At 36.4% G+C, this 14,997-nt stretch overlaps 2 protein-coding genes and 1 long non-coding RNA gene across 6 annotated transcripts; all 3 read right to left on the bottom strand.

Annotated features, from left to right (window-relative positions):
* Positions 1–424: 424 nt before the first annotated feature.
* LOC111498006 (mediator of RNA polymerase II transcription subunit 19a-like) lies at positions 425–6,172 on the bottom strand. Its single transcript, XM_023149052.1, has 7 exons — positions 5,907–6,172; positions 4,988–5,053; positions 3,792–4,081; positions 3,414–3,641; positions 2,979–3,038; positions 2,680–2,821; positions 425–608 (listed from the first exon to the last, which is right to left on the bottom strand). The coding sequence occupies exons 2-6, from the start codon at positions 5,016–5,018 to the stop codon at positions 2,771–2,773; spliced, it is 660 nt and encodes a 219-aa protein (XP_023004820.1). The 5' UTR covers positions 5,019–5,053; positions 5,907–6,172; the 3' UTR covers positions 425–608; positions 2,680–2,770.
* Positions 6,173–7,248: 1,076 nt separating this feature from the next.
* LOC111497988 (DNA-directed RNA polymerases II and IV subunit 5A-like) lies at positions 7,249–11,939 on the bottom strand. 3 transcript variants are annotated; one of them, XM_023149029.1, is made up of 5 exons: positions 11,777–11,939; positions 9,814–10,030; positions 9,549–9,728; positions 8,192–8,305; positions 7,249–7,556 (listed from the first exon to the last, which is right to left on the bottom strand). In XM_023149029.1, the coding sequence occupies exons 2-5, from the start codon at positions 10,012–10,014 to the stop codon at positions 7,431–7,433; spliced, it is 621 nt and encodes a 206-aa protein (XP_023004797.1). In that variant the 5' UTR covers positions 10,015–10,030; positions 11,777–11,939; the 3' UTR covers positions 7,249–7,430. The 3 variants fall into 3 exon arrangements, with proteins under 3 accessions (XP_023004797.1, XP_023004795.1, XP_023004796.1); XM_023149027.1 differs by having other exon boundaries at positions 9,814–10,025; XM_023149028.1 differs by having other exon boundaries at positions 9,814–10,019.
* A 636-nt stretch (positions 11,940–12,575) lies between these two features.
* On the bottom strand, positions 12,576–14,699 carry LOC111497991. 2 transcript variants are annotated; one of them, XR_002720707.1, is made up of 2 exons: positions 14,419–14,699; positions 12,576–13,261 (listed from the first exon to the last, which is right to left on the bottom strand). It is a non-coding gene; the product is annotated as an uncharacterized LOC111497991 (long non-coding RNA). The 2 variants fall into 2 exon arrangements; XR_002720708.1 differs by having other exon boundaries at positions 14,478–14,699.
* Positions 14,700–14,997: the final 298 nt, after the last annotated feature.

Here is a 14,997-nt window from a genome sequence, read left to right as displayed (position 1 = left end):
GTAGATGAATGAGTTCGATAACGAACCACACAACCAAATTTACACTTAATTCAAAGGTATCAACATAGAACATGTAACAGTTACAGAGACTTGAAAATCAGTGAGCGAAAATCAATCCATCCTGGATTCTCATCTATGAAAAACCATTACTTCAGCACTCATGTATGAACCAAAATGAACAAAATAAGTACTCAAAACATCATTTTCTATACATATACAAATATATTTCTGACTGCTTACTTATATTTACACTCTAGGAACCAATTCAGTTAGCTCAAAAGATGGCCAGACAAAGAAAACAAGAGATCAGAGAGAAGTTCTAGGCTTCTAACTTCGTTCGAAATACCGAACACGAAGAAACGCTACTTCAAACTAAAACTCGAAACACGTCCAGAAAATGAAAAGAAGAACATAATGTTACATGTGGAAAATTGAGGAAACCAGTCCTGCAAATCGCTCATATTTATATATCAGACCCATTGTTTGTTATGATACAAAAGTTCATTTCCACCATCCTTTTTTCTTTTTTTTTTTTTCTTTTTTTTTTTTTTACATTTGCTTCCACATCTCCCCTAAAACTGGTAAATTCACCCTCATCAGAAGCTACTCTGCACGGAGAAAGAAAGAACAATGGCTATCATTCACTCAATAGGTTACAGGAAAACCAAAATATGAGAAGACAAAACAATTAAAGCTCAGCTCAGCTAGACTACTATCTCTAAGTCATGCATTGTACCAAATGGAACCAACTGAGATGGCTTTAGCTCCCTACAAATAAAAGTTGACTGGACAGGATTAGCTTAGCTTAGCTGGCTGCTTCCAGCAGACTCCAAATTCCTTCAGATACTAATTTTTCATGAACACTTAAATCAGAGTATTATACCCGATTAGTCTTTAGCATACTTCAGGCAATCACAACAGGCATTAAGGAGTTCAAACCGTTACAGACGACAAAACGAAATCAATAAAAAGAAAATTACAGAAATGCTTCAACAGAGAACTCGAACTGAGCAAAGTCTTGTCAAGAATCACTAAAATATTGCAGAACACAAAAATGACTGACATGTACCAATGAAATGTATGCTAACTCTGTTTTTGTATTCAACTAATACGCACGCCACATGTTTTCTCTTATTCTTTACTATTTTGTTGCAAGTTTCATCAAAAGGGAATATCAATCCTTAAGCCAGCAGACACAATCCAACCCAAGCAAGAAAAAAAAATAATGATGAAAGACAATCACACAATACCTACCTCCCAAGTCACCCAAAACTATGAAAATGAATTATATTTCTAAATTCAGAATCAAAGAAAGACTATAAATACGAAACAAATTTCAAGTCGCAAGCTTTTTAAGAAAGTCTAGAATCCAAGTATATGCATAGATAGATGAAAATATAAAATCATGATGGAGATGATGAAAATTAAAAAAAAAAAAAAACCAAGCTCATTTAAAAGATTAAAAGAAAAATTGAGGTCTTAATAAAAACTTTTGCATCTCTGAAATACCTTAGAGAAGGTTTTAATTCTAACACCCATTGTTTTCCATTGAACACGTGGTAATGATGGTTAAACCGATACAATATCCAATATCCAATATCCAATTGTTCTCGACTCATTTTGAATCAGAAATCCTCAAGGTATTTACTAGTAAACATCATACACAAATGAAATTTAATATTTACTAGTAAACATCCCTCTGGCTCATTTTTCCTCTTCCTTTCCTCTCGCTCTGGATCATTTCCTTTGTGGGTCGGAAGGCAATTTACTGGGGGAAAAAAATGCAAAAAAGACCGCTAAAACTGAAACCGAACCAAGGAAACAAAAAGTAACTAGTTCAGTTTTGAACCAAAACAAGGAAATACTTCGGTTTAATCCATTCGAAGATTTCAAAAACTGGGGATTGGTTCGGTCAACAGTTCCTTCCAAAATCCGACTAAATAGAACCATGCACACCCCTAGCTGTAGCATCCAAGATCCAATTCCTACGGAAACTAAATCACATAACAACAATGATATGTTTTCCATCAGTTCGTTCAAAACTGTCCTTCCTTCCCTCCACCTTCTTCCTTGTCTCTCTGAGCTTGTAAAAGCCTAAGAATATAGTATTGTTTGTTACTCCTTGGGACCTTTTTCTTCTTTTGCAACCAACTACCTTCCCCTTGTTTGAAACAACCAGACACACTGATGCGCTGCCTTCTTTTTATCCCACAAGCTCATAAATTTCACAACCAAAATTTAAGCTCCAATAGAGTATACTCCACCAAAGAAAAAGCTCACATGCAAACCTAAATAAACTAGAGAAGAACGACTTAATTTCCACAACACAACAGGTAAAAGTACATGGAATCTCTCACACTTCGCTAACAGCCAAATCCTTCCTAAGTTCCAAGCCTCCCCAGTACCTAGCCGAGCACATTTTAAAGTATCCTGATGCAGTCAATTATAGTTGAGATGTCTTTTTGTAGACTTTTGGAGTTTCAGTTTCTATTTTACTATTTTAAGTTATGTGATGATTGGATGTCAATACTCCTCTGTATACTCCCCCATGGGAGCAACAGTTTATAACGTAACTTTTCAAACATCAATGAAAGATAAAAAAAACCCATAAATAAAAAAGAAATGTAATCATATGAAGAACAATTGAATATAGAATATACTTGAAAGATATAAATATACCTCAAGTATTTTTTGACAACATTAAGTGAAAATTCCAGCAATCTTTCAACAACCATATGAGGAAATAAATGACCTAGATTATTCCACAATGTCAGCCCGCTACCTTTATCACTCCCATTTCTTCAATTTTTGCGGCCTTATGCTGCAGAAATTAAATGCAGAAGGCTTTTAGTTGGAAAACAATCAATCGAAAAATAAAAAAAATATATGGATTACAAAGATAAAAGTTAACCCGGATGATTGTTCCTTGCAGTATACAAGTAATCTAGAGCTGAAAAGAAAATTTGACTTCATATTACCTTATTTTTTTTGTGCCGATGAATGTCATTAATATCATCTTCTCCATCATGCTTCCTTTTCTGAAAATTAAATGAAGTTGGAAATTAAGAAACAGCTCGTTTGGGCAATATGCAGAATAAATGTATACATTAGTTTGGCAGTAAAACACAAAAAGATTATTTAATCCTTAACTTTTAGTAGAGAAAATATGGCACATATAAATTAACTTTTCAATTCCCTGCCCTCGGGACATGCTGGTGGTTGATAATCAATGTCAAATGATGAAAATTCAGTGGAAGATATGCTTCATGAAGTGAGGAACCACAAACAAGAAATTGGTACAAAATAAAAAGTCCATAATGTTAACGTCAATAACAATCTACTCCTGAGCTATTTCATTGTTATCTTATCCTGGTATCTACAAAGGAGCTGGAAAAGAATAAAATTTTTCCGACCTTTTCGTGATGCTTCTTTGAATGGTCAGCACCAGAATCTTGATGTGCACTTTTGTCTTTCTTCTTGTCCTTGTCTTTATCCTTACTCCGGTCTTTATGTCGATGCTTGTGCTTCTTATGCTCTCTATCCTTATCCTTATCCCTATCTTTGTGCTTTTTATGCTTTCTGTCTTTATCTTTGGACTCGCCTTTTGACTTCCCTGGAACAGTAGGAACACCCTTCTCGGCCTAACCAGAAAAAGAAATGGACCATCACTTGCAGAGAAAAGAACTAGGACGAGAAATGCTGATAATCAAGCCTAACATCAAAGTTCCAGTTGACGGAAGAAAGCTAAAGAAAGTGGCTCATTTTAACAATTATAGTTATAGATTTATTACAGGAGGCAGCTCAACAGGACCAGTTTCCCTCAGTTGGAAGGCTTCTATGAGAATATCTTGGTCAAAAGGCTGTATACGAGCATTAGTCTCTCTAGGGTAAGAAGGACTCTGTATGAGTTGATTCAACTGCATCCCTTCCCCTTTTCTAATTTCTGTGTCTCCAACCACGTTATGAAGATAATGTGTGTCTGAAATTGACAATGGAAGTGACTTCTTGCAGAAAAACTCATGATGAGGTAACAGCTTGTAGTGACTTATAAGATCCACAGCACCAGTCAGTTCCCTAGGTCCTAAAGGCACAAATAAAAATACATAGAAAAGTTTAGGTGGCAGATAATCAATACAGATAGAAAATGAACAAAATGGAACGGAAAACAGATATATCATGTACTATAACTTTTCACGATATCCTCCACTCAACCAATAGCTTTATTTGCAATTGAAACGGGACCTATGATTTGTCTTTCAGCTACAAAAGTTCAATTGGAAGTAAGAATCAAATCATATCAGGCAGGAATTTTTTCAACCTTTCAATAAGAACTTTTGCAAGGATCTTTTTCAGAACTTGTTGTGAGGCTTATGGGAAATCAATAACTCCCGTGGCATTTGATTTGATGTTTTAGGGGAAATGGCAATGTAGGGAGTTAAATAACTTCCTAAGTTGCTCCTAATTATCAAAACAAGAAGAGCATAATAATTTGTATGGTAAAGGAAGCCTGGTGGTTCTCACAGGTCAAACTCCATTATGCTATCTCTATGAAATGCAAGGATAAAACGGTAGCCAAAAGTATCAGAGATCTAATATCCCCTCCAAAAAATCAAACTTTAAGTTTTCCAGATCCAAACATTATAATATGGCCTGATTTGCTTTATATAAAATCTTGTACATAGATAATAAAAGCACCAAAAAATATAGGCAAACCCTTGAGCCTTTACTAAAGGAAAAACCTGTTCCAAAGGCTCAAGTGTTTTAAAATCAGCTCTAACTTTGAGCTACAAATTTCCTACTACAATTCCAGATCAAGCAAAACTTTCTTTTCCTGTGTGTTTCAACCCTGAAATCCTAACGCTTCTGCATGTCTTAGGAAAATTATATTAGAATGAGATGCTCTAGCTCAACTAACCGCATCAATGTATAGTCAAACTACGTCAGTGCACGAGAGAGAGGGAACTAAATTGAATACATCAGCATTTACCTTGGCCAAACTTCTTATCTTCAGATTCCATGTATCACACTTCCTTGGAACAATGTCACATTATAACTGCAATCATAAAAGCCAAAAGGGTAGTGAAATTACAACTCCAAGACAATCAACGCAATTTTCCTCTATCTTATCTAATGATAAAAAAAAAACAACAACAAAAACCACTTTTTGGGCTTTCCTAAGTACTTATCAAACAAGGAAATAAAGCATAGACGTGCATAACTCCATTAGACAAACTCATAGAACAGAAAATATAACGGAGCTACATAGTTAAATGTATGATATGTTATCACTTAATGATTCACAAAGAGAGAATAAATTTATATAGAACTTGGAGGAGTAATTGAGCTAGAACAATTCTAAGATCAAGAAACCTCCAGCCCAATTCGAACATTTGGTGAGTTTGTCAGCAAATCATGCACATAACCAATACTATACACAAGAAAACTTGAGTCGTACAATCTATCTAAAAACCATTAACTAAGAGAACCACTGGTTAAAAATTTAAAAAGAATTGAACTGGGAAGACAAAACAGAAATTAGCCCAATCCTATATTGAGCATGCTAAAACCATTCTCGTCCAAATGAAAACAAGAACCCCATCTAAACTCAAACACAAGAAGGAAACAAGCAGGACACACAATTTCAGAAGAACCCCAATTCCAATCCCTCAAAAAACGCCTCCTCTTAAAATTCTACGAGAACCCAAAGCCCAGAAACCAAAACAAAATTCAAAGCACCCAATTCAGCTCGAGCAACAAAACCCACAGGACTGGAAGCAAGAAACCCTAAACACACCAATCAAAATCACAGAACTGAAAACCCCGGGGCCGGAAGGGGAAGGCAGTGCCCAAACCCAGAAACAACTCGAAAGGAATCCATTCCAGAAACGGAAAAACGAAAAACGAACCTCGGCGGCGAAGGGTGGAAAAGAAGAGCAAAGAGGCGCCGGAAAATGGTAAGAGATGGAGAAAGCGATCGAGAAACAGAGGTTGTGGGAATCGAATCGAAGAATGAGATGAAATTGAGGGGAAAAGGGGGTGGAGAATGGGGTGTAAGGAGAGTGAAGAAGTAGCTCCGGCGGCCGGGAACAGCGGAGAGAGAGGGGAAGAGAGGAAATTGAGATCGGGGAAGAGAAGAGAAGAGAAGAGAAGAGGGGGCACTGAATAATACTACGAATAACCCTTTGCCACATCTACAAATGGACCGTACAGTGGACTTTTAATACGTTTGGTCAAGGGTTCCCCCTTTCCTTTTGTTCAAATGTCAATTTTTATTTTATTTTCTTTTTTTGTTCATTTTAATTTTTTTAATTAGATTATGATTTGTTATTTAATATTTATAAAATATAAGTATTTTAAACTGCCTATAGTGATCTAAATAACATTTTTTTTTTTATAAAATAAAATCCATTGGGTTCAAGAATTTTAAATCATTTCCATTTTTTTAAATCTTGGAAATTAAAATATTTTCCCTTTCAAAGTATATTAAAAAAAATTATCAAAAATAAAAAATAGATTAAAAAAAAAACAAATTTCACATTAAATAAATTATATTTCAAATATTTTATGGTGCTTTAAACAAAAGTTAAAAGCACTTTAACTACTTTACAAAAATATAAATAAAAACAAATTTGTAAAGTATTTATGAGTTAAATACTTTTTAGAGTATTTTTTTTTATCTAATTGGTAATTGAGAAAAGTTTGAAAAGCCTTTTAAATAATATAAACCAAATCTGAAAACAACAATTTTTTGTCACTAAAAATTGTTACTAAAACGACCCCGTATCTTTTTTAAGCTTTGGTTCTCTTTATCTAGTTGTGTCGAGCTTCGTATGGTCAAATAAGATGCTTTATAAATCACTTAGTCGTCTTTTCAATTTAGATCCCCAAAACTTTAAACTAATAAAGATGAAAACCACAAATAACGTTTAACTCTAATTCTTTATTTAAGAATAGGGTCATCTAATTCTTTATTTAAGAATAGGGTCGTTCGTATATGCATGTTATGACTACTAAGTACAGAAAATCATCTAAAACGACATTCTCGATAAATGAATGACGACATCAGCATTGGAACCTTATTGATTCACGAGGATAGTCTTCTCTCTTAGAAGTAAGAAATAGGTAAAATGATTATGTCACAGAAAATGTAGAGGAACACCAAGACCATCTGGTATCAAATTTGAATATCCTCCGTATGGGATGTTACACAAGTTTAGTCTTTGATTATATTCAAATTATTCGGGTTTAAAATGGCTACTTCTAAAATCCATTCCATAGGGGCAATTTACAAAAGTACCCTTTAATAAAAATAAATAAATATTCCTATTCAAATTCCAAATACAAAAGTTCCCAAATTGATGAAGACTTGAAAAGATGAGTTCAATGTGCATTTGTATGCTACATTTTCAGTTGCAAAATAATAATTATACTCAGACAACATATCTGTAAGTTACATATCTTCCTGCAGTCTCACTTGGTCTGATGATCTTCACAACTTGTCCACGCTTTAGCCCGTAGTATCTCGCAACTGGGTCGGTCACCTGTATGCGCGGTAGCTAACACAAAATATGCAACACCATATAAGATTCTTGTTCATTTTGTAACAAAAATGTGCTAATACCCCATCCATGCTACGAGCTTAGCATGTTCATTGATACTCTACGATGTTTTAGGTTCCAACTATAGAGCTGAGAAAGCTTAATAACTTAAAACTCTTTCCTTTTAGGAGGAATCGACATGAACACAATGTATAGAGTAAGACCCGACTACCTCGGTTATTGGGCAAAATCAATAAATAAACACATAATTTATAGGACTCGGCATGTTATGTACCTAATGAAATCCAAAACTCGAAAAAATTACACTAAATAGGAATGATAATGTGAGATCCCACATCGGTTGGGAAGGAGAACAAACCAATTCTTTATAAGAGTGTGAAAACCTCTCCGAAGAAGACACGTTTTAAAAACCTTGAGGAGAAGCTCAAATAGGACAATATCTGCTAGCAGTGAGCTTGGACATTACGGATAAATTTGAACATAGTAGGTAAAGAAAACCGAGTAGTTAATCAATAGTTGAGATAACATTGTAGAAATCCGAGTATCAAGAATGTATGAGCATATCAAATTTTGATATCAATATTCGAGATGCATTCTAACAATGTAACGTTTTCTGAAGAATTAATGCTAACCTGTGTTTCTTTCACGGTATATCGCTCCAGTAGTGTTTTTTTCTCTTCATTGGAAAGTAACTGGTGCTCAGGAACAAGAACGTGATCTTTGATATTAACTAGTAGTTCTGCTTCCTGCATCAACAAATGAAGAAAGGGAAAAAGAGAAGTTATACCTAAAGTAAACTAAGACAGTAGGAGCATGAATGTAGAAACCAAGCCAGAGGAGCAATGAACAACTGCCTAGGTCGTTTTATTATTCTTTGACAAGAGAATAAAGCAAACTGTTAAGGATGGTTGGGAAAGGAGTCCCACGTCGGCTAATTAAGGAGTTGATCATGAGTTATAAGGAATACTTCTCTATTGGTACGAGGCATTTTGGGGACCCAAAAGGCTTGGCATTTTGAGGACCCTTCCATTTTGGGTCCCCAAAAGGCAAAGCCATCAGATCTTATGCTCAAAGTGGACAATCAAAGTGGACAATATCATACCATTGTGGAGGTCCGTGATTCATTACCCAAACTCCCATATTTTTCATTCTCATATGGCAAAACAAGGAATAAAGGAAGAGAGGATATCATAATTTTTAAGTTTTCAGAGTAAGTTCTCAAATTATTGGTAAGCGACCCATCTAAGTTACTTCTCGAACCGGTGGTTTGGCTTTCTTCCTCCTTTTTGTTTGAGCACCTCGTTCATTTGTTGTGAGATTGTCAGTTTGCTCAGTTTCAATGGGATTGGTGAAAATCCTCTTTTCGGGATTGTGGAGCTCGAGGCAGGGAGGATTGTTAGTCATCGAATGAGGTGCTTTTCCCCTTTTAGGGAAAGAGGCAAAGTCATGTGGGTAACCTTTTCTCCCGGGTGTATGTGAAAAAGAGTGACTCACCCTTTTGGAAAGGTACAATGGAATTTTTAGAGAGATTAAGAGATCGGGTGAGGAGGTGTAAGAGGTTGCTACGCTTAATGCCTCCCTTTGGGCTGCAGTCGCTAAGCCATTTTGTAATTATGATCCTGACCTTGTTCTTTTAGATGGGAGTCCCACATCGATTGGAGAGAGGAACGAGTGTCAACAAGAACGTTAGCCCCGAAGGGGGTGGATTGTGAGATCCCATGTTGGTTGGAGAGGGGAACGCAACATTCTTTACAAGGGTGTGAAAACCTCTCCCTAGCAGACCCATTTTAAAAACCATGAGGGGAAGCCCGAAAGGGAAAGCCCAAAGAAGACAATATCTGCTAGCGGTGAGCTTGGGCCATTACACCTTTTGTTTGGACTTGTTTTTTCATGTCTTTGTACTTTATAATGTTTCTCAAAACGACTCAATTCTTAAAAAATAAAAAAACTAAAAACACTCCATAAAATATGTTAAAGAAATGATTTCACCTGGAAAACTTCCAAGTGGAATTTGGTAGATATTTCACTTATACAGGTGCGAGCGAAAGGGGTCAAATTCTGTTGAACGACCAATATTGCTCTAAAAACATTCTCCGATTTCATGCGGTTGGTATACGTTTTCATTGTCTTGACGCCAACCTTCGGTTCCTCCGGAAAGAAAATGTATATCTATAGAGAAAAGAGTCACTATAAGAGGAAGGAAACAAACAGAAGAATTAACGAGAAACTTGCAGGCCCTTGTCTGAGACAATACCTGATCAGAGCTATCATTTCTCTTCGCTTTGTTGATCACGATATCTTCTCTTTTCATGCTTTCACCATATTTATTCTTAAATTGCTCTCTGGACATGTCAACCTCAAAGTCTCCAACGAAGTAGCCTCGGTCTTTAAGCATTTGTAACACAGTTTTTCGTACTCTGAAAAGCCTGGTGATTTCCTCCTCTGCTAGCACCATCTTGTCTGTAGCTAAGCCATTGTCAAACAATTCAATACTCAATACCTAAGCTCCAAATGAGTACACAAGAAATAGATAATGCAGATTCTAAATGAGGTAAAATCCATTAGTAGAAACATCAATCTGATTAATTATGTTACGTATTGGAAATTTCAAAACCAATGCAAAACACAGCATATAGAACACGTTATGGATGTAATAGAACAATAGTTTTCAGAAAATTCAAAAAAAGTTGGAGACACTGACAATGCTAGACAAGAAAACAAATTTGGTTAGAGCTTGCTGGTGCCCTTAATCCCTAGTCAAAGAGACAAAAATTTAAAGAAAACGATTAAATCAGGCTGAAGAAGCACAAACAATCAACAACAAATGTCAGACATGTTGTACCAGTCTAAGTCAAGGCCACCACTAGTAGATATTGTCCTCTTTGGGCTTTTCCTTTCGGGCTTTCACTCAAAGTTTTTTAAAACACGTCTACTAGGTAGAGGTTTCCACACCCTTATAAAGAATTCTCCTCCTCAACCCATGTGGGATCTCACAATCCACACCCTTCGGGGCTCAGTGTCTAAAATGGCATTCGTTCTCTTCTCCAACCGATGTGAGACTTCCCAATCCACTTCCCTTCGGGGCCTAACATCCTTGCTACCACACCGCCTCGTGTCCACCCCCCCTTCGAGGATCATCCTCCTCACTGGCACATCGCCCAGTAGAGGTTTCCACACCCTTATAAAGAATGTTTCGTTCTCCTTCACATATGTGGGATCTGACACATGCTATATATATATATACACACATATATATATATACATTTTTCTTCTTTTTATTCTAAATAACTATGGATGTTTGAATCCACTACAGTACACCTCAACCAACCCTACAAGACAACAAGTTCACCATGATGATTTTGCATCCAAAAAACTTAATATCCTTAGTTGGTCACATTGATTTACCTTGTAAACTCAAAATATCTTATAGAACAACCGTTTGATCCTATTTCACTACGTTGCCAAAGAAACTAGTAGGATATTATATCTTAAATTGGTGACCACTATGGCTTGAACCCATTCTCTCTAAAATTAATTACCTTTCCCCCCCTTCTTCGAATAGGAAACAAAATATCTCATTACTAACAGGAAGATATACAAAAAAGAAATGAGATATCCCCTACAAGCCAAGGGGGTTACAAAAAGGATTCCCAATTAGCGAACATTTGTGATAAACCATAGTTACCAGAAGAGGGCAACAACACAAGTAGACGAAAACAATCCAATTTGTTTCCAAAAAACATCAAGAGTAGAATCACTTCCCAGAAAAGTCGAGCCACCACAGAAGTACCACAGAAAAGTTCAAATGAGTTGATAATAAGCCTCTGAATAACCTTTGGGAAACACTCAGCTGAAGGTAAAATATTTTAAAGAGACCGGGCCAACAGGAGGCAGCAGAAGGGCATAGGAAAAAGAAGTGCAATCTTTCAACTCAAACCATCTCTAGAGATTATACTATAGTATATTTACAAACATTATAGGAACCAACACTATGAAGCGAAACCAAAAGAAAAAAGGAAAAATCCAGTAATCAAAAGAGTACAGAACAGATTACAAGAACCAGAGAGAAAGAGCAATGTTATATCAAGAGCGGAACCTGCAAGAATCTTCGCAAACGAGGGAAATTTATAAATCAACATACAACAGCATCTAAAACTAGAAAAAGAACTACACTCAGCAACCCGACTCAGATCACAAATTCTCAGACAAAAACAAACCTTACTCAACAGAGAGTTACGGCTACAAGATAGAGAAGGGGAGAGACAGAGAGAGAGATTTCGTGGTTTGGCGGCGGCGGTGGTTTTGTGGAACGATGAAGACGGAGAGAGATGGAGGGAGAAGGAGCGGTGATTTTGGGGGAAAAAGTACAGAAAAACGTAAACGCCTCGATAAATATACCCTCCAAAGTTTGACTCAAAAGTCAACAATTTCGGAGTGGCCGAAACTTTTCTCACAAGCAATTTAGTATAATTGGAAGGTTAATCTTTTAAATCAAATATTTTAAAAAAAAAAATCTCAAATTTGTGAAATAGATTTAGTTTTATTTTATTTTATTTTATATCTAATACATAAATAAATAGATTTATTTAACGAAATTGAAAAGGTTAGAGGATAGAGAAATTGAGTTTTTTAAAATAATATTTTATTTTATTTATTAGACTTTTTATTTTTTTCCAATAGAAATTATATTAGAAAATTAGAAGTCTCCATAAAAAAAATTATTTGAAATGGGAATTAAAAAAGAGCTTCCTTCATGGATTCCAGGCGGATAGATGGATCCCGTGCATGATCCTGATGTCCCATGAGACAGAACTACTAGGGGCTAGTTAGATACTCCCGTTGTCGAAGAACAAAAGCTTGGGGATTGTTATTTGGTTCAAGCTCTTCGTCTTGAGAACCACCTTCAATGGTTTACATGCAACAACATCTGAATCACACAGGCTAATTTCAGTAGTAAGTGCTCGGTAGCACTTCCCAACAAATGGACGAATTACAAACTCTAATAGAGAAATCAAATGGAGCACTTAAAATAGTATTATCTCCTTATTAGATTGGTCTCTGCCTCTCTGGTAAAACGGGTCACTTACAAACATGAACATGTGCAGGACTCAGAACCAACCAGTTCAAAAGAACCAAGAGAAATTGAAGGAACAGTCATCCTAATCTTCAAAGTCTAAATACAAAGAGATGAGACCAAGGAGAAAAATGGCCTATTCTCCTCTTCCTCTACGTAATCACCTTCCCCAACACCTCTCTCTATCATGTCGAAAGCATATGGATTTCAGGGCTGAATGGAGAAGCAACACATTCTCAGCAGCTTGTGATTGGCTATTGGTTGTTGATTCAACTGCTCACAATTGCTGAGTTGCTCCCTCGTGATTGGTAGCTTTTAAGTCTGAAAAATGTTTTATCAAGACGACGTTGAACGCCAAAAGCTGTGCAGGGAATGAGAGACAGAAGAAGAATCGTTGGGATGAGCCATTTTCATTGCAAAGCTGGGTATATAATCCATCGACAAATTTAGCCTGAAGGAAAACAAATATTAGCAAGATGGTTAGATGGATTTAAATCTTGTTGAAGCCAACCGTGAATTAACCTGACCAGCATCCATGAACACTGCTCACTTTTCATTTTACACTTACAAGAAGGAAGGATCAAATGGAAGAAAACTTCATATTATGCCAGAGATTCCGAGTCGAGAACTGAAAGAAATCAAGAAAATCGAAGGAATTTAGATTTAAGCCAACCATGTGCCTGTAATGACCATACAACAAGAAGGATCATCCTGGCTAGTTAGCCGGAATTGTTAGATGAACACGACTCTCCACAATGGTATGATATTGTCCACTTTGAGCATACAAGTTTTGTTTTGGGCTTCCCCAAAAGGCCTCATCCCAATGGAGAAAGTATTTTTTGTTTATAAACCCCATGATCATTCTCTAAATTAGCCAACGTTAAAGCAGGAGTGAAGAAATACATACTTTCTCATCTTTTGAGCCTGCATACCTCTAAGCCAAACAAGAAAGAAGAGGGAATAAAGGAGAAGAGGAAGAGTCAGTTTGACCTTGACTTTATACTAGAGGAAGTATCAAGATCAAAAAGTAGAGGCAATGTTACAGCTTGATGATGGGGAAAACCCAAGGGGGCAAAAACAACAGATATTCTACGAAAGTAGGAAAAAAGGGGCAAGCTTCCTCAATGTGTGAAGAACCAAGAACCCTGAGGTAAAGGACTATGCTACGTGCTTTCCCAATGGACTCCTTTGCCTTCCCTTCACTGTTGGGCTATTGGGGGGAGAAAGGATGGGTGGTATTCATCTGTTATTCTGAGGCAAAGAGAAATGGGACTTTCATCATCCAACACCTCCCCTCGAACAAAATACGCCTCCCCTTAATCGAGGCACGACTCCTTTGTAGTCTTAGTCATTTTTTACTGCCTTCGAGGAGGCTCGACTCCTTTTCTTTTGGAGTCCTTTGTTCGACATTTGAGGATTTACTAATCTATTGACACGACTAGGTTTAGGGCATGGATCTAATACCATGTTAGATGGACACAACTCTCTACCATGGTATGATATTTTCCATTTTGAATATTCACTCTCATGCCTTTGCTTTGGGCTTCCCCAAAAGGCCTCATCCCAATGGGGATAGTATTCTTTGTTTATAAACCCATGATTATTCCCTAAATTAGCCGACGTAAGACTTTCATCATCCAACCGAAATAACTTTCATTTCGCAAACGAAGAAATTGCCACAAAACATTGAGTTGATGAATATCAGTTCTAGAACAGAGTGAGTTTGCTTTCTTTCTCCTCACAAATCAAACCAAATACTAATAACAAATCGAAGAAAAAACGAACCGCTTTTCTTTCAAAATAGGGACAGAAAGCAGCAGAACCAGTGAAATTTGGCAATGTACCAGCAATTAAGGGGCCTGAGGATCCAGAATCAAGAAACTCAGACGAGTGATGTAGGCGAATTAGATTTCGCAAGGTTTTGAGTAAAATTTTGGCTGGATCGATAGAACGATCCAGTCAAGAAGCTGAACTTGCTTTTCGATTTTCATTTTTCCACTGCAATTTCTTCATCCATTAAGATCACTAAAAAAAAAAAAACAAAGAAAGAAGAAGAAAATCATTCAATGAGAACAAACCATTTCGAATGAAAATTTGGATTTCAAGGGAAAATGAAGAACAATTGAAAGTACGCCCTAGAAATTGAAACAAATAAAGTGAAATGATGATCATGTTTCCATCGATCTCTACAATGGAAAAGAAACAGGCTGAAAAATTCATTCGAAACAGAGCATAGAGTGCTGTGCAAAACGAAAGCGAAAGAGACGTAAAGGAAAGGATCAGATCCATTGCCAAAAACAGAAGAAAAGAATCCGCAAGCAAGCAACGATCGAGTTATTTAGTTCAAAGAAATCAAAATCATTA

The sequence above is a fragment of the Cucurbita maxima genome, unplaced genomic scaffold (assembly GCF_002738345.1).
Source record: "Cucurbita maxima cultivar Rimu unplaced genomic scaffold, Cmax_1.0 Cma_Scf00024, whole genome shotgun sequence".
In the NCBI taxonomy this organism is placed as follows: domain Eukaryota; kingdom Viridiplantae; phylum Streptophyta; class Magnoliopsida; order Cucurbitales; family Cucurbitaceae; genus Cucurbita; species Cucurbita maxima.
The sequence above is the reverse complement of the archived record's forward strand: the minus strand, read 5'-3'. Positions and strand labels throughout refer to the sequence as shown.